The 19,595-nt window shown below is 46.6% G+C and overlaps 1 protein-coding gene across 3 annotated transcripts in view; it reads left to right on the forward strand.

Moving 5' to 3' along the window:
- The window catches only part of Fat3 (FAT atypical cadherin 3), a 459,541-nt gene that overhangs the window by 430,406 nt on the left and 9,540 nt on the right, over positions 1-19,595 (forward strand). For all 3 annotated transcript variants that reach the window (XM_085689898.2, XM_087905857.1, XM_085689900.2), the window contains exons 21-23: positions 2,538-3,006; positions 14,391-14,544; positions 16,520-17,172. In XM_085689898.2, the coding sequence (XP_085546024.2) occupies positions 2,538-3,006; positions 14,391-14,544; positions 16,520-17,172 (1,276 nt within the window). The remainder of the gene's footprint in view (positions 1-2,537; positions 3,007-14,390; positions 14,545-16,519; positions 17,173-19,595) is intronic.

Genomic DNA, 19,595 nt, shown 5'->3' on the forward strand with positions numbered 1-19,595 from the left:
GCGTTTTATTAAAATATGATTGACAGAATACAGACAATTCTCCCATACCAGATGCAGGTGATGTTTCTTTGGGGAAAAAAGTAAAAACTGTGGGCACCCAGCTTCTTTCACTTAGCGCTGCTGCTACTGCTGTTATGTTATAAAAGGGGGAGGGGAGACCTTATAGTGCTCAGTATTCACGGGGGATAAGTTTTGTTCCTTAGCTGCAGAATTTTAATGTGTGTGCATGTATCAGACACATGTCAATTCTTTCTGGTTATTACCCGCAGGCAGTGAGTAGTGATGGGGGAAGGGAATGAACCAAGTAATATGTTAATTGGCACACTTACGTGAACTGCACCTTCACCACCAGACTTGCTCTGACAGACTGAGGATAGTGTTTTGTAGCTATGGGGCTCCAGAGCAGATGTTCTTCTGTGAAAGATGGTGTCTCCGAAGCTGTATTCCATCAGTTTATTGTTCACACGCAAATACAGATGTGGGTATTAGCTGTGTATTGTCCCTGTGCAAGTTTGCTGCAATTTACAATAGCCATTCAGTCCAGTTTGCTAAATAACAACAAAAGCCAGCACTTGCATACGATTATAGATGAAAGCTCTTTGGAAATGAAGTATGTTTTCAGCCGTTTCACATCCAAATAGGTATATTACAGAACAGTGTGTGTGTGTGTGTGTGTGTGTGTGTGTGTGTGTGTGTGTTGCACACACTTCATGTGTGATGCCAGCCATTCTGCAGCAGGCTCCATGACACGTTTTTCTATTCTCCAAACCCAGGCCCACCAAGGGAGAGCCACGCTGTCCAGAGAGCAGGGTGGTGCAGGCAGACCTGGAGTTAAGCTTCGCATTCTCTGAGTCCCTGACTCTGCCCTGCTCTCCAGGTTCCCAGTGTTAATGGGGTATAAATCTGTGACCTTGACTTGCAGCTGAGACAATTGGGGGAGTCCCAAAGCAGACATGAGACTCACTGGATGGTCTGAGTCTGGACCTTCCGGGGACAGAATGCTCGTGAGGATGAGCATGCTGTGGAAGCCGCTGGTGCTTTTGCAAGGAAAACACACCGTGAAAAGATCAGCTCTGCTCATTTCTAAAAATCCATTTAACATTTCATTTTGCTAGCTGCTGGTGACACGGAAGGAGTGTCCATGTTGGTCTGTCACCTCTATCCTTCCTTTCTATTTTTTTCTCTTGATGAAAGTCTGTGCTATGCTCAGCAATGCAGGTGTCAGCCCTTGTCAGGACAGACAGACCAGCCCCACCCCATTCACAACTGGGCACTGGAGTCCACAGAACCATTTCCTAGATCTAGAGGCTTTGTCTCACGGTGCCCAGCTGTAAATCCCTTAGAGACCAAATTTAAGCTTGGCTACAAAGGGACCTAGCTGCCAATCCCTCGATCCTGATGCCATAGAGCATTCCTAAGAAATACAGTCCAGAGTGGAGAAGCAAGGGTCAAAGGCCCTCTCCTCAACAGCAGGGTAGCCTGGGTCTACGTGGACAGCTAGGATCCTTCTGTGGTATAGTTTTCTCACCTATGGGCAATGCTCCTTGGTGTTAGACCCCAGGAGATGAGGAGGACACCCTGAGGTCTCCCCTGCAGCACCCTGACAAGGGACTGGAACACCCCCAGAGTGCAAACACTGACCAGAAGATCCTGTTGTTACACACGCGTGAGCGCCAAGCCAGGGGTGCCTAACTCCTAACCAACACACTCTAGGATAGTTATGAACGCAGCTCAACACAAAATTATAAACTCACTTCAATGTTATTAGATTTTCCGTGATTTCCATTTTATAACTCAATTGTGAAGTTCTGAAATATGAATTTCATACTTTTATAGATGACAAAGAAGAAATATAAACATTTATTCTTCTCACGGTGTAGTCCAGGGACGACAGAAGATTGGCCACCCCTGCTGTATGCAGGAGCCAAGCCGGGACACTCTGGGAGTGCCTCTTGTCTATACCGTGAACAATGCAGGAAAAACGGGCTTAAGAATGACATCAGTGATGAACACAGAGAGTTTAAAATTCACAATATCCACAAAGCAGGGCACCAGGAAGCCTTGCTTCTATCTGGCTCTCTTCGCTCCTACATCACACTCCTGTAAACTGATTTGGGGAGGATGTTGCAGAGCTAACAAGAGGCCATCCGCCTACTAGACTAGCAAGCCCCAGAAGGGCTGCCTCCATCGCCTAAGCTTGCCTACCACATGGTGGGTGTCCAGTGATTATTGGTGAGTTCATGGAAATCATTCTTGTGATCGAGATGGTGCAAGATATCGTAGTGAGTCTAAAGGGGGGGGGGGACGATCCGCTGAAAGAACCTTTTTAAAATACCACTGTGAGCTTCCTGGTAGCCCCTAGGAAAAGCAGCAGGAAGATCTGAGAAGTGTTTCCTCAGGCCATTGTTTTCCTGGCAGGTAGTGGAGGGCTTAGTTCACACAGGTGCAGACACAGGCCTTGATGGAGCATCTGCCCGGTTGGGTTCACAGCGTTCCGGAGCTAGACTCACGATGGCTCTGCCTTTCTTCCCGCGCAGATCGTGGAAGGCAAACTGTGGTTCCAGCTGGACTGTGGCAGCGGCCCTGGCATCCTGGGCATCTCCAGCCGCGCTGTCAACGACGGGAGCTGGCATTCGGTCTTCCTGGAGCTCAATCGCAATTTCACCAGCCTGGCCCTGGACGACAGTTATGTGGAGCGGCGCAGGGCGCCCCTGTACTTCCAGACTCTAAGCACCGAGAGTGCCATCTTCTTTGGTGCCCTGGTGCAGGCCGATAACATCCGCAGTCTGACGGACACACGAGTCACCCAGGTCCTCGGTGGTTTCCAGGGTTGCCTGGACTCGGTGGTGCTTAATCACAACGAGCTGCCCCTCCAAAACAAGCGCAGCAGCTTCGCAGAAGTCGTGGGTCTGACAGAGTTGAAGTTGGGCTGCGTGCTCTACCCGGATGCATGCCAACGCAATCCCTGTCTGCACGGGGGCAGCTGCAGCGGTCTGCCCTCTGGTGGTGAGTGCGCCTGTGTGCAAGCGCTAAGGGCAGGGGAGGACATTCACCTGTGGGAGGCTCCCCCTCACAACCAGCATACCACTCCTTCCCCAGGACCCTCCTGGAGAGGATGCTCAGACCTTCTGAACCCTCTGTTCTGCATAACCTTGATGGTTGCAGGTTATCCGGGTTAGCCAGTAACTGGATGCCAGACTGTAGATGCAGCCACCTCTTCCCCGCCCCCCCCCACACACACACACCACACCCTTCAAGACTTCAGTTCCCTGCAAGGAGCCACCTGCTGTCACTGCACTGACTGGAGTTGCTATAGGGAGGGGTTGACTTGCCACCCTGGGAAGATAATCAAGAGTTGAGGGTCTTTAGAGCCTGCTTTTGAGATGTGCCTTGAAAATAACTCTGCTCTTAACTCTACAAAGATGCAAGGCATCAAAATAAAAGAGAGAGGTCTGGGGATGCTCCAGTCAGCCGGTACTTGCTTCACAGGTGTGAAAACCTGAGTTTTATCTTTAGGAGTCATGTATTAAAAGCTAGACATGGTGATGTAACTCCAGCACTGGGAAGGAGGGGCTCGATGGCCAGCCAATCTCCAAATCAGTAAAGATGGGAGTGTCTGAAAAATAACTCCTAAGGATGTTCTCTAGCCTTTATACTCTCCTAATCTCTCTCTCTCTCTCTCTCTCTCTCTCTCTCTCTCTCACACACACACACACACACACACACACACACACACAAACGCATGCACACGCATGCACATACTATATGGAGATGAAAATATACAATATACTGAGAGTCTCAGGAGGGGAGCCAGTCAACGGTGGGTACAATGTTTTTGTCTAGTCATGTCTTCCCCAGGGATATCCTCAAGGGGAAGGAGAGAGCAGGAGAAAGATGGGAGGTGGGGGGAAGGATGAAGGGGGAAGGAGGAGACATGGATCCACTGAGCATCTCTCCAGTTGAAGGCTCAGGAGCCTGAGATCTCGTCTCAGAATTCCCACCTGACACAGGGCCTGTGTGGTGATCACTGGGTCAGGCTTCCTTCTGGCCGGCTGCCGCCTCTCAGTAGCCCCAGCTGGGCCCCTCCTGGCCCCTTTGCAGGTTTACTCAGCAGCCGCCTGCGTAGTGGATTTAAACATTCCTCACAATCGCTCAAGACTGCTCGGCAGGCGTTAGCATCTACTGTTCCTGCAGCCTGACTCTGAATTTAGAGTCCGCTTTGTTGTTAGAATGTTATAAACTGTCCGTGGGACGATGTGGTGCAGGAACAGACAGCAGAGCTGTTCAGACTCACATACGTCACTGTCACAGTGAGGGCCCAGCGTCCTGGGGGAAGTGTCTACAGTCTCAGTTTAAGAAATCTATTTGCTGTTTTTACTGTCTCAGCAGTATATGTAAATAAAGGGTGGTTATGGCTCCATAATTCCCGAATGATGGGCAGTGATTCTCCTCTAGCTGCTCTGTAAACCAGGCCCTCGTGACAAATCACGGCCAGTTTTTCATGAGGCGAAAAAAGCTCTACCAGTGTGAGCCACTGACAATATACGAAAGGGCCATATAATTAAATTGGGTTGAAATGGAATACCACACCATGTCAAATCCTGGGTACGCAGCCACAAATTGTAACGTACTTTAGCCATGTCAGAGCGTTGTTTTTCCTGGCAAAGCTGTGGTCCTTCCACAGAGGGTTATCTTTAAAATAATAACAGTCGCTGAACAAAGGGGAATCTGGCTCAGCAGGGTACATTTTTAACTGCCATGAAATCCTTTAGCTAAGTACCCAGAGCAGGTATGTTATATAACCAAATGGCTCCAGGGCCCTTCTGAGGAACACCAAGTTTTTGTTTTTTTTTTCTGTTTTGTTTCGTTTCATTGAGACAAGGTTCCCTATGTCCTAGAACAGCTTCAGACTTAATGTGTAAGTCACGAAGGACAGGCTCAGATTTTTGGTCTTCCTGCCTCTACCTTCCGAGCACTAGGACTCCAGGCATGCATCATTACCACACTCAGTGTGCATGGCACTTGGGGATCAAACTCAGGGCCTCATGGATTCCACCAGCTGAACTGCACACCCACTGTTTCCCGTACTCCTTCCCTCCCTTCCCTAAGAGTCAGCCTTGCTGTGTATTGTACTAACTGTCTCTCTTTGCTCCCCCATGTTCTATTTCCCTCCATGATAGGGCTTTCTTCTCAAGTCTGGGCGCCTCAGCTCCTCTTCCTTCCAGGATGATGTAGTCTCTTGTCAGCTTTGGTCTTCTCTTTGCACCTAAGAGCATGTGTTTTCCTAAAATGATCCATGCGTCCTCTCTCACATCCACCTCCATCACTCCCTTACCTCAAGCCCATTACTCTGCTGATCTGAGGAGACCCCACAGGGGCAGCCATCCCACAAGCCACTGCAAGCCTGGTTGAGAGAACCTGGCTCTGGAAGCGTGGCTCCAGGTAGAACAACCACCACCTAGTAAGACTATCAGAGGTCCTCCTCTGGAATGTGAGGGGGTCCTGCAGCCTTCCTGCCTGTACAGATGAAGCCTTGGCCTCAAAGAAGAGGATCTGTTTTTCTTATCTCCATTTTCTATTAATATCAAAGGCATTGTTTAAAAGACTTTTTAAAAGATTTTTTTGTTTGTTTTTGTTTTATCTTATGTGTATGGGTGTTTGGGCTATGTGGACACCTTGCACCGTGTGCATACCTGGTGCATAAAGGGGCCAGAAGAGGGCACCAGGCTCTCTGGAACTAGAGTTAAAGGCAGCTGCCATGTGAATGGTGGGAACAGAACCTGAGTCCTCTGGAAGAGCAATCAGTGCTCTTAACCACTGGGCCGTCTCTCCAGCACTTACCATGGGCATTTTTAACATGTCCTTGTTTTTCCTACCTGAAAAATCCCTTTGACCCATTTAGAAGGGTGGGTTACAAGAAAGGGATGAGGCAAAAGTCAGGCCTCTACTTCCTGCTTATGAAACCTTAAATTAATCATGAAGTTACTTACAAGAATCACCTTCTATAAATCGTGGTGAAATAAAGTATAGACGTGACCTCATGAACTCCTCTGCCTGCTGAAGAGGTCTAATCACAGAGCCATAGTCTTGGGCTCCCAGATCAAAAGCTGGGATACATGCAGCATTCCAAGACGACATTTGAATTAAAGACATAGACTGAGGTCTCAGAGGTAAGCCCTTGCCCACGACAATCTGATGACAGAGTTCACTGAAACATCAGCTTGCTTTTTCCTTTTGGTTTGGTTTGCTTTTTAACTCTCCCCTGTGGATCGTTGTACAGCACCAGAGCATGGTTTGCCATCTCCATCCCCTTGATACTGGAGGACTGGATACTGGGTCTCTTGGTAACAACAAACTCCAGTCTCAAACTGTGGCATAGTGTTCCAGAACATTAATAGTCTGTAAAGCCATCAGCCCACAGCAAGAAACATTTCCTTTCAGAACTGATTCCTCCCCCAACTGCCCCAAACCAAATAGAGTCTTGGCACAAGGACCAAAGAGTTGCACCGACCAGCCTAGAAGGGCATAGTCAGCAGCTCTGACCAACCTTATAATTCTTCCTGCCCAAGAAGCAGTCCTCGGGAACCCCAAAGAGTCAGGGCACAGAGTGCGTGCTTGGAACGTGACTCTGTCAATCAACCACAGAAGAAAGGTTCACCCTTGACAATGTCTTAAAAGTCCATATACCTCATAAACATGACCTGCAAACAGCCACCCCCCACGAAGGAGAACTGGCTGTGACCCGTTCTAACCTTCACACTTTCAGACCCATTGGGTGGGGCACAGACCAGCGAACACCCACATTCTGAATAAGATGTACACTGTTCTCCATGTCTCGTGATGTTCAACTCCAGACAATGAAGGGAAAACACAGAGGAAGCTAAGCTGGAATTTAGTGAAGCAGGGCACCAAGCTGTGCTGTCACCAGGCCAGAAGCAAATCCTCAGACAGCTTTGCATGAAACTGGAAGACTAAACCCTGAAAGGAAGCACTGGCAAATATTCAGTGGTCATGGGTACAAGTTTGAGTGCACAGAGTACTGGACTATTGCTTACCTTGCAAATGCTTATATACTAAGACATTTGATTTTTTCCAATACTCTGGGAACATTCTTCCCTTCTACCACCCTCTCCCATTTTACAATTAAATTCGCCAGCAAAGTTAAATAAAAAGTCTAGCACCACACACCTGGGAAAGTATAAAGCCAGAATTTTACTCCTCGCTCTAACTCGTGTGTCTCAGGAAAAGCTACACCATCACTGAGGATGCTGGAAAGATGTATCTCAGATCCCACCTGAACTTGCTGGTTCAGTCTGTGCCCCAACAAGTCCACTAGACAATACTCTGACTTTACCTTCTGGCTCCGAGGTGCTCTGGAATTTAGGGAACCTTCTAGTTCTTGTTTACCACTGTGTTATGGATATTGGTTCTCTGACTGTAAGAAACATGACCCAAGACACTTGTTAAAATGAGGTCTTGATATTGAAGAGGCTCTTGATTATTTAAAGGGAAATATATTTGCTTGTCTCTGTCTTTTGTTGGCCACATCAGAAGAACCCTCTGCTGGGTAACCAAATCATACTTGCAAACTCCTGGATGTTTTACCAAGAAAAACCCAAGGGCAATGGGGGAGGAAACACAAACCTCAAGTATCAGAATCTTCAGGAATTCAGGCATCTCTGTTTTAACAAGGCAGGTTCTGTGCACATTCAAGTATGAAAACTACTGACACCAGAGGACCCTATGAGTTCTCTACCTACAGGAATGTGGTCTGTGTGTTCCAGGAGAGGTAAAGAGACCCAGGACATTGAAATGAGTTGAAGGTCAGATGAATGGACCTGGAGCATCACTCTCTTATCAGCAAAGTCAGGTTACCCCAAGATCTTCAAAGGTCAAAATAATAGTACCTGCCCAACCCCCACCTTGGATATTCTACGTATCAAGTCCCACGATGGGCTCTTAGATGTTTCAGAGAAATGGACACAGACATGCTCTTGGCTATAAAGTCCCTTTAGCTACCTTGGACCCTATTTGTGGAGTATTTAGTTCCTCTTCTTGTAAGAGTCAGGAAGCTCTGTCTGTCAGACTTTATCAAGAGGCTGCATTGTGTTGATCCACATCAAATCCTAAGTGCCACGACTGTTGTCATAGCCAGCAGGTGCCACATGTGTGACCTTCTTCCCCTCCCATTTCACACATGCTCTGCTGTCGGCCGGCTGAGCAGAGACGCAAGAAGAGTGAATCTGATGGCTGTACTTATACAGTGGAGACCATTTAGATGAACTCTGAAACGTATGGAAAATGTTTTTCTTATTTGAGGGACTTTCTTTGAAATAACAAGTTCACCAATTTTTGGTGTTATTTTGGGTAGCATGAGTAACAACAGATGCTAACAGCAAAGTTCAAAAGGCCTAAGTCATGTGAAGACACAAAAGAATAGTCTAGAAGATGAAATTCCACTATATACCTCATGATGCGAGCACATAAAAGCTAACACACCCTCAAGGAACCTATTCAAGGTCTGGCTGAACACACAGTACCTGAAATGTGGCCCACCTGTCCTGGGGAACAGCACAGTACTCTCCAGAGGTTTTCATTTGACAGGTTTCTAAAACATTGAATGTACCTTGCTTGCAAAAGAAAAAAAGTCAAATTGACAACGATGAGGGACAATATCAGCAGTTAAGTCATCCCCACTCGTGTTCACCATCTCACCTGAACTAACTAACTCACTCTCTCTCTCTCTCTCTCTCTCTCTCTCTCTCTCTCTCTCTCCCATCCCCCTCAGACACACACACACACACACATTTCCCATGTTAACTGGGGTTTGCAGAGACTGGGGATCTTGATACTCAGCCTAAAATTCATGGTGAAAACCTTTTTTGGCTTCAGCTGGCGGGAGAGAGGCATTGACAGAGATAGACAGATGAGAGGGAGACAGAGACAAGGCAGAGACGCAGAAAGAGTAAGGACGCTTGGGTGCACGGACATGCTCATGTTTGTTCATGCAAGTGGAAGCCAGAGGTTACCTCCACTGTTGTTCCTTAGAACATGACTCACCTGACATCTCTGGCATAAAATTCAATAATTTAGCTAAGCTAACTGAGTCCCAGGGATCTGCCTGCCTCTAACTCCCTCTCAGGAGCTGAGATTACAAGATGCACCATCATGCTTGACTTTTTACAGTGGTCCTGGGGCTCAGACCAAAATCAAGTTCTCATGTTTGTGAGACAAACACTTGGCTGGCAGAGCTATCTCCTCTGCTTGGAGTTATCAGGTTTATAAGCAACAGGGAGGTGAGACTGACTTCAGAGTCCACAGTGATTTCAATCCACTAAAGCTCCTACTACCTGTGCGGTTCACTGACTTCTGGAATCTAGAACCCTGTTTTCTCTGGCAGATCATTCACGAATATGATGATCCAGGAAAAGCAAGGGGATTCTCAGAAGGCAAGCATCATGTTTATGGCCCCATGCAGTGATGGGCAGCAGTAGCCATATGAAGTGATGGCCACCAGCCAGAACCCAGCCTTGGACCCAGGTTCTCAGTAAATACACAAGTCGTGATCATGTCATATGGCAGCAGATGAAACTCTAGGTCTTGGATACTGTGTGTGTGTATGTGTGTCTTTCCACATCAGTTCTGAGGACATTGTTTTCTTATCATGACAATGGACCGAAAGAATGATATTCATCAACACTGATGAGTGGATCAGAAGGCTGAGGCCACTGCCTACATGAACTGGGTCAAAAAACACCTAGGCAAGGCAGGATCCAGACAGGAAGTGTCTTGCTCATTTGCCTACACCACCCAAATTTGCTCTATATTTGCTTGTTCTGATTCTATTTTTGCATTTAATAAGTTTTGTGATGGTCTTCTTGGAGCAAGGGGAGGAGAAGCACTTTAAGTTCGCCTGGGTACAGGTTTCAAAACCATCTGCACGGCTAAAAGTGGGAGTGTAAACAGGAACGCAGATTTGGAGGCAAGGCTTAAAAATACACTTCCCATGTCGCCCGGATTTGAAGGGAAAGAAGCTGTGGCTTTTTTTGTACACATATTTCAGTGCCAGAAGGGCCACTTCCTTTCTACGGGCTGAGAAGTGTGCACAGTCAGTCCATCTGCTCACTGGCTTCGAGGACCATGTGAGAACCATCTTACCTAAGGGCCTGCTTTCTCGTCTGTAAAGTAACCGTGATAAGAACTACTGTTTAAAGAATATAATGCATGCAGGTGTTATAAGAAGTAAGCGAAACATAAGTTATAGAAAGCCCTTAGACATTTTCCTGTCATATGAAGTTATTAAAGTTATTATTCTGGTTAGTGATTTTGTAACTTCTCTCCCACCTCCCCCAAAGTCAATTCTTATTCAGGCTTTGAGAAATTATACAACGAATGATTTTTTTATCTTTTATATTTGTGACAGTGATAGATAATATTTGTGATCACTTGATACTTTCTCTAGGAATGTGTGTATGTGCATGCACAGGTTATGTTGTGTGTGTTGATGTTTTAGTGTGTGTAGGTATAGTTGGGCATGTATAAGTGTGTACATGTCTGCAACTGTATGTGAATGTGTATGTGTGTTGGTATGTGTATGTGTAGATATGCATGTCTTGGTACATTGCATGTATGTAGGTGTATGTGGTTATATGTTAGTGTGTGCATGTATATGTGTGTGTTTGAGTGTGTGTACATGTTGGATGTATTCGCTTGTGTGTGTATTTGAGTGTGTGTACATGTTGTATGTACTTGTTTGTGTGTGTGTGTGATAGCAACATCAGGAATTCTTGGAAAGAACAGAAACATACATGACGTTGTTCATCTACTGATTATTTGGATCCCAGAAGGATTGTCTGTTCTTGTCTGTCTTACTATTTCTCTTTTGCCCTGGGAGAGCTATGTGAAATATCACAAGCTCCCCGCTCTTCTTCTTGGCAAGCCATAGTCTCACTCAATAACGTCTAGACTCTACAGTGTTATAGAAAGTTCTTGGGCTTGGGAAGCTTGGATTCGAGTTCAGGCTCAATCACTCTCCAGTCCAGTCCAATGTCTTAGAATAGCCTCATGGCCTCTCCAGTGCCTCATGGGGGAATGTTAGTGAACCATTCCCCTGTCCCTCCTAGGATCATTGTGCTTCTCTGTTGAGTGACTAGAAGTAACGTTTAAATCACTAGATCACTTGGATTATTAGGGCAGACTTACTGATATAAAGATCATTGCAACACGGTTCTGTGACATAATAAAGAGATAATACCGTCATGGTAGTAGCAGGTTAATTTTGAAAATCAAGACATTCAAAGAGAATGAATGAACAATAGATGTCATTATTGACTTAAAATCTAATTTGAGTATTTTAACCCATTGCTTACTCTCGCATTTTGTATCAAAAACTTCCTCCAAAATTAAACGTGCAGGAGCACTTGTTCCCAGAGCCCTCTGACCCCTGTCTGCTTCTTGTCTGATGGCTAAGAAATGCACACTGAGTTGTTGTTGGACTAATATTTGGTGTTGGAAAAAGGTCAGGATGACTCTGACCAGGCCTGAGTTTAAGTCCACCCAACTGTGTGAGTGAGTGTGAGCAAGTATCGGCTTCTCTACGACTAGATTCCTGGGCTGCAAACATCTTTTCTGACCTTGGATCCCGGTGCTTCTCATAGTTTTTTTTCTGTGTGTGTGCTGGTAACACTGAAGTGAAGGCCCTGGTTTGCAGTGCTGGCTGATGTCTGTGATTATCCTGTTTCTAATTGGTCAACCAGGGGTGGAATAACTGGCCTGCTAAACCCCAACTGCTGAGAACCGGCACCAGCACCCCTCCACCTAACACATAGCTATTCAGTCTTTAGAGGCAGGAAGTCAATCAAGTTGACCGCTCCATCAAGACAGTGTCCTACAGAAGATCATGAAGGGATTTCTGTAATTTGGAAGAGAGAGTACCCCAGAGAAGCAGAATCAACAGGGCGTATCTATCATGCTCTCTCTCTCTCTCTCTCTCTCTCTCTCTCTCTCTCTCTCTCTCACACACACACACACACACACACACACACACACACACACCACACACACACCACTTATCACACACATGTGTATTCACACACATACACAGAAAGGGAAAGAAAGAGATTTAATCTTATAGAATTCACTAATGTGATTTGGAACTAGCAAGTCTAAAATTTGTAGGGCAGGCTAGCGGCTGGAAATCCATCTAAGAACTGGTTTTGCAGCATTGAAATAATAATCCATAAAGCAAGCCAATTATCTGGAAATGGGTAAAATTTCTTTGGCATCGATTTTGAGGAAAAAAATTCTTGGGCCCACACACATTATGGAGAGAACTAACTGACTGTAAAAGTTGATAGATTGACGTACACCTAAACTTCCAGGTCAGTGTTTAAATGACAGAGCACAGTAACCTAGCTGACCTAAACACAAAGCAGACTATCACAGAGATCAGAATTCCAGAAGAAACTATGCAGGCAGAAAAGCACCATGAATTATTATTAATATCCTCAGAGAGATAAGATGCTATGACCATAATATACAAATCCTAGGCTCAAGTTGTACATTAGCAAAAAGAAAAAGCCGGTGAGGTGGGGGAGGGGACTTCAGTGACATAAAAAAGAGGGGGGGGGGTTGGAAGATGTCAGTGTCAGTCAGTCTCAAAAACAATTCAAAATGAGAAACTGTCCCCAGAACTCAAGCAAGAAGTGAGAATTTAAGAGCACAGTCAAGATAGCGAGTTCCAGGAAGGTCTAAGTCTCAGATGCAAATAAGAAAACTTCCCTGAAGACGGAAGAGAGAACAAAGGAAATCACCAATAAAATGATGCAAGAAAATTTACCAAATTGAAGGATGACAATTTCAAGATTACAAGGGCCTACTGAGGATCCAGCACAGGCGAGAACAAATCCATGCTAAATCACAGAATAGCTAAAGGTCATGAAATTCCAAAATTATGGCCTACCAACATATTGGAGAAAAAAAAAATCAGGCTTCTTACAAGCTTCAGAGACTTTGGATTTCCCAAAAACAATAGGCAGAAGATTGCTTCAATTTCCTACTGTAATCTAATTTTCAATGAGGCCTAAGGATTTAACCATACAAATTCTCATAAAATTTGCCTCCTGCAACCCCTTCCCATGGGAAGCAATTACAGAATCTCCAAATGAAAGAGAGAATAAACCAGGTGCTTCCGAAATTGAGTTTTAACATAGGTATACACAGGAGCTGCATGGAGAGTCAACTATTGGAGGCAGAGCCCTCAGAAGCTTCACGGAGACCGTAGTGTGGGGAAATATGAGTCACCATGTGCAGTTCAAATAGGGAAACCCAGCTGGTGAAAAGTCTGGAGGCCAATTTAAATAAGTATTCAGAAAAAGAGCAATCCAAAACACAGGTCCGTCTTTGATTATTTTTTTAAGACAAAGATATGCATGAAAATAAAAGTCATAATTCGCTAAGCAGCTTAGCTACAAATGACATATTATAGCTAATTGAAATAATGCAAATACTGCTTGTTTAATTAACATTAAAAGACTACATCATATTGAAAGAAGGCCATCAGAAGCCTGTCCACGTGTGGTGTGATTGATGTTTGAAATAAAAGATATAATGGGAAGCCAACAGAGAATGATTGTTAGAAACAATTGCAAAGTATCAACATTCCGCAGAAGATGTTAAAATACTAAAAGGGATACCTGGGCTGTTTCTACGGCAGTATAAACGCTGTGATTGACAAGGCAGAACTCAAGAATATCTCCCATTTGTAAGTCTAACTCTAAGGGCAACAACAATTTCTTATTGAAAAACAATAACCATAATAAAATATCCTTTCCACCCTACCACACAGGTAATACTAAGAAAGTCTGCATTCCTCTGATAGCTGTTTTCTGTTGTGCAGACATCAGTGACATACATGACAAGTTCATGAATGGAACGTGAAGGAGATGCGGAGATGAGGCTTTGCATAGAGGAGGTGAAAGGTTAGGGCTTGAGTTTCAGTTGAGTTGACTTGGCCTCACTTGGAGCTCAGGGTCCGAGGGAGCATGGCACCAGTAACTTCTCCCATCATGAGCTGTCACCATTTGTAGAAGGTGATAGAGAAAGCACTGTCACCTTGCTAACCATCCTGGTCTCTGCTCTTAGTGTCTCTGCCAATAATATCATTAGCATTCTTTCCAATCTAGGCAATTGGATGAATATCTTGTGGACTAATATGGAATCCAAACTTTACCCTGGTATTTAATGGCAAATGAGTTCCACATAGCTAATGTGCTGATCATTTTTGAGCCTTGCCCAAGATAAGGAGCTAGGGATACTTGTTACAGAGGCATCTAAGGACTCTGTGCATCACTGTGGCATCCTCGGCTCATGAGGCCCTCTGTTTCCCCCAGGCTATCAGTGTTCCTGTCTCTCGCAGTTCACGGGGAGAAACTGTGAAGCAGAGATCACAGCCTGCTTCCCCAACCCTTGCCGAAATGGAGGATCCTGCGACCCCATAGGAAACACCTTTGTCTGCAGCTGTAAAGCCGGCCTCACCGGCGTCACGTAAGTGCGACTGTTCACGGGCTCCCCTCTCTCTACACTGCTTCTTGTCCTAAGGAAACAGCCCAGCATGTAGTTCATGAGGATAGACAGACACACAGTGCTCAAAGGGGCTGGCTCAGCAGGAGTAGTGGCTGCAGAGCAAGAAGGAGGCCCGCAGAGTTCCTGGCACCCGACATAAAACCCGACAAGTCCATGGTGTCATGGACTTGTCATTGTCAGACTGGCATTTCCCAGGTCTCATTCGTCAGTCAGTCTACTCAAACTGTGTGCTTTAGGCTCAGTGAGAGATGGGCATCCCAAAAGACAGAGATGAAAAGTGATGGAGGAAGACATTGATGTGCACCTCTGGTCTCCACAGGCATGTGCACACAGCCACACTGACGAGAACCCACCACGCACAGTCACACAGACACACAGACACCACTAACTACATTTTTTAAAGTACTTACAATGTCAGTAGGGAACCCCTAGGGTTGTATCTAACTTGTATATTTTACTATAGACCTTTGTACTTTCAGGCTTATTCAATCCCTGTGTATTCTATAAGCACGTCAAATGTGCTTGGCATTAGCTAAAATTTCCAATATGATTATGAGATCTACATAAAGCTCACTTCCCAGAACCCACCAACTGGACTCTACTATCTCGTGTTTAATGGCTGTTCTGAGAACTCAGTCCTTATCTTGCCTTTGAAAACCCTTTTCCTCCAGGAAATGAGGGAAATCTAGGTGTTAGTTAGGTGGAAAGGAAATGCTTTAAATTCTGAGTGAAAGGCCACTTCCAGGCGTTCGTGATCGTTTCGAAGTGTGCTCTCGGTGAGGGATAGTCTAATTACAGGTCAGCCTGGCACGTTCATTAGAGGGAGTCTCTAAGGACTCCACCTAGAAATACTTAGCTGATGTTGAACTGCTGGATGTAATTTAAAGTAATAAAGCCACATTTATTTTTAAATACCCTGTGATTCTAATTTCTGGCTGACCTGGCCCCAATCTGTTCAAATTGGGGATATTTGGACTACATTGTAAAAGGTGGATTACCAAAACTGTAGATGAATCAGCCTTTTCCATGGCATATCAGTACAATTGCTTAAGTAGAGAGGCATGGAAGACACAAGTCCCAGCACGTGCTGTCATTGTTAAAGAAGGAATCAGACTAAAGGCTTACCGTGTGGGGGCCAGAGAGCCAGGCCGGTGGTGAAGACCGCTTGTTGCTTTTCCAGAGGGCCTGAATTCAGTTCCCAGCACCCATGCTGGGGGGCGCACAACCACCTGTAATTCCAGCTCCAAGGGACCCAGTGCCCTCTTCTAGCCTGTGCAGGCACCTGCACACACATGGAATACAGACAGACAGACAGACTCACAACACACACATGTGAAAATTAAAAATGTCTTTAGAAGCCTGCTTTGTAGTTATACTACTGTGGGGGTGAAAGAGGCCAAGAACTGCCCCCAGATCCCTTCCTGGTCCATTTCTCCCGCCTGGTGCAACCATCCATATTTCCCTGTGGAAACATTGGGGTATTTGATTATGAGGTCCTATGTGGCACCCTTAGGGAAGGGGCGCAGAAGTGTTTTACACGATGTGAGAAATGCATACTATATGCTATTTCTGAAATTGCACAGTTTTGAATTCTAATGTGCACCTGACCCAGAGGATGGGAGAGGGTACCTTTCCCACACCATCTTGATGCTCCTCTCCTACCAGCTTGTCCTTCTCCAGATCCCATGGAGACCTGAGAGGGCACACCTTGACGCAAGGAAATACATACATACATCCTTATGTGTATGTCTCTGTGTACGTACACAGTGCACACACAGATATGAACATGTACCTATTAATATGAACAAAAATATTCTCACATATGTATGCACACACTGCCACATGGCATGGTACTCTTTCCGGGTTTTCTTCTATTTTAAAGCCTTTTGTCTGAGCTCTGATGTTGGAAGGGCTTCTGTGTGCTTTGTCTCTAAAGGTGCGAGGATGACGTGGATGAGTGTGAGCGAGAGGAGTGTGAGAATGGAGGCGCCTGTGTCAACCTCTTCGGCTCCTTTTTCTGCAACTGCACCCCAGGCTATGTGGGTCAATACTGTGGCTTGCGTCCCGTGGTCGTGCCCAACATCCAAGCTGGCCACTCATATGTGGGCAAGGAGGAACTAATAGGCATTGCTGTGGTCCTCTTCGTCATCTTCACCCTGGTCGTGCTCTTCATCGTCTTCCGCAAGAAGGTCTTTCGGAAGAACTATTCTCGGAACAACATCACGCTAGTGCAGGACCCAGCCACAGCCGCGCTCCTGCACAAGAGCAACGGCATCCCATTCCGCAGCCTGCGTGCGGGCGACGGGCGCAATGTGTACCAGGAAGTGGGGCCGCCTCAGGTGCCAGTGCGCCCCATGGCCTACACACCCTGCTTCCAGAGCGACTCCAGGAGCAATCTGGACAAGGGCCTGGACGTGCTGGGTGGTGAGCCACAGGAGATGAGCACGTTCCACCCGGAGTCCCCGCGTATCCTGACGGCGCGTCGGGGTGTGGTGGTATGCAGCGTGGCCCCCAATCTCCCAGCTGTGTCGCCCTGTCGCTCGGACTGCGATTCCATCCGGAAGAATGGCTGGGACACAGGACCCGAAAGTGAGTGAGATGCAATAATGGGTGGGTGCCCTGGTAAGCCCCTGGATTTCAGCAACTCAAGCCGTGCTAACCTCCTAGAAGGAGGGAGGAATGAAAAAGGCTCTCGCATGACTGAGTTGAGTGTGGCTGGGGTCTCCCAGCATCAGGTAGAAGGTGGGGTTTAGCACCCGCAGGAGGTAGGTGTTTAACCAAGCGAAGACCACCCTGACAGACCCTGCAGGGACTGAATAGGACTCAGAAGGGAGGCTGAGTTGGTAAAGCAGGTGACTGCTCCCTGCCCTGGCATCAGAGTGAGACTAAAGCAGACTCTGTTGTCCCCTGACTTATCAGCAGGCTGCACAGCTTTTGTATGCCAGAGAGAAGTCTGAGTTTCTGTGTTGTGCTGTATATGGGGAAGGAGGATGGAGTGGGTTTCAAACGGTCCGACAGAGCATGTTCAGACAAGGAAGTAAACCGCGCTCCTGGACAAAGCAGACATTACTGAGACATTACATGACTTAAACATGAGTCAGTTTCAGTCGGAAACTATTGGAGAGGGGCTCCTAGAATCAGGAAGCAGCCAGATCAGTATTAAGGATGCATGTGGGGATTGGAGGCCAATCCAGCAGTCAAAGAGACAACAGTTGACCATCATCTGCACATGGGGAAAGAGAAAGTAGGCTGGCTGGACCTCTGAAAGAAGCTTGGAGATCCCTGTTTGACGGCAGAGGGCAGAATGGGAAACAAATTCTCCCTGAAAAGCAAGAGCAGGGGGAAGAGAGATGGCTTTTATTACAGAAGCTGAGCACGTCCATAAGGTTCATAGTGTGCGGTACTAGGAACCGACAGAGACAAAGGAAGGCATACGCGTGGGGTAGACACTGTGATTTGAAGAGAATGCAGAGGTAAAGCTGCCAGGTCTGTGTGTCTGCCATGTGATTGGCTGTCCAGCACGGGTATCACCACCAGCTCCTGCCATGTAAGACTAGTCTGAAGGAAGCAAAGGCCAGAATCTGGGCACTGACAGGTCCCAAGTCTGCTCTTAGCAGAACTGCCCCGGGAGCTCGGCAGGAAAGAGGCACCAGAGTAGGAGAGCATCGCTCCACGGGAGGGGAGACGCAAGACGAGGTCGTCCTATTCTAATGTCACCAACATGCCACCTGCTGCTTCTGTCCTGTGGACACACATGTCTTTGAAATCACCCCCTGGGCTCTCAGGTGAAGTCAGGGATCATGCAGTGCTGTGGAGAGACTCGTGCTTGGCTGTCATTGCTTTGTGTATGTGTTGGATCTCACTATGCAGCACTACCTCTTCTGGAACTTACTGTGTAGACTAGGGCCTGGAACTTAGGGGTCCCCCTGCCTCTGCCCCCTAGGTCCTGGAATTAAAGCTGCGTGCTACCACACACCCAGCCAAAACCCTCCTTTTTATTTTGGAAACAAAAGGAGTTTTGAGTTAAAGGCAAAGCAAGGGACTCGCAGGTGTCTCTGCCACCCCCAGGGCTGGCTGACCACCTGCCTGCTCTTCAGTGCTCAGGGTTCAGCCATGAACGCCTTGCTCTTCGCATGGCCAAGCTTTGAGTTGTGGCTGTTGGAGGTGAATACACACAAGCGCACATGCTCGCACACACACATGCACACGCACACGTGCTCACACACACATACACACACACGCACATACACACATACACACACGCGCGCGCACATACACACACACATACACACACACATACACGCGCACACGTGTCTCTCTACACCTCTGTCACTCATTTGTCTAAAGCCCTGGCTTAGCAGAAAGCAGGTGGGGGTTCTCATGTTTGCTCCTGATGTTGCTCTTTATGGAGGGATCTGTGGCTGCAAAACCAAGTAACTGTTCCCTTAACCACAGGTCTGTGTCTCTGCACCCTCATATTCCAGGATGCTCTGCAGTATTTCTTGGAGAATAGTTTCCGTCACCACCTCATGATGTGACAGCTTTATTTTCAGAATCGACCTCAGGCCAAAACTAACACTTCCCCCTGAAGTATCATTGGATTTTATAGAGCGCGCTTTCCTCTTTGTTAAACAAGCCACAGTTAGAGCTAGCGAGAGAGTTTCTGACAACTAATTCATTGTGGGCTTGACCACCTCAAGATATGGTGCTTTTTGTTGCTTCCTACACCTTTCAAATTAGAAAGGGGTGTGTGAGTGAGTGTGCCTCTGTGTGTGTGCAGGGGAGCTGGCTATTTTCCTATAGCAGAGACAGAGAGAAAAATAAAACACCAAGTGAATAAGGGAAAATTCACATCGGCCTGTCCTCTTACCAGGCAGAGACCATTGGCAGCCCCAAGATGAAACACCACTGCCCTCTAGAAGGCAGAGCTGAAAATTCCACTCCTCCCCAGAGATGGAAGCTGGGAGACATAGAACGGCTTTCTTGCCTATAAAATATTTATGCCCCTGTTT

Source organism: Myodes glareolus, chromosome 4 (assembly GCF_982192425.1).
Source record: "Myodes glareolus chromosome 4, mMyoGla1.1, whole genome shotgun sequence".
Lineage (NCBI taxonomy): Eukaryota > Metazoa > Chordata > Mammalia > Rodentia > Cricetidae > Myodes > Myodes glareolus.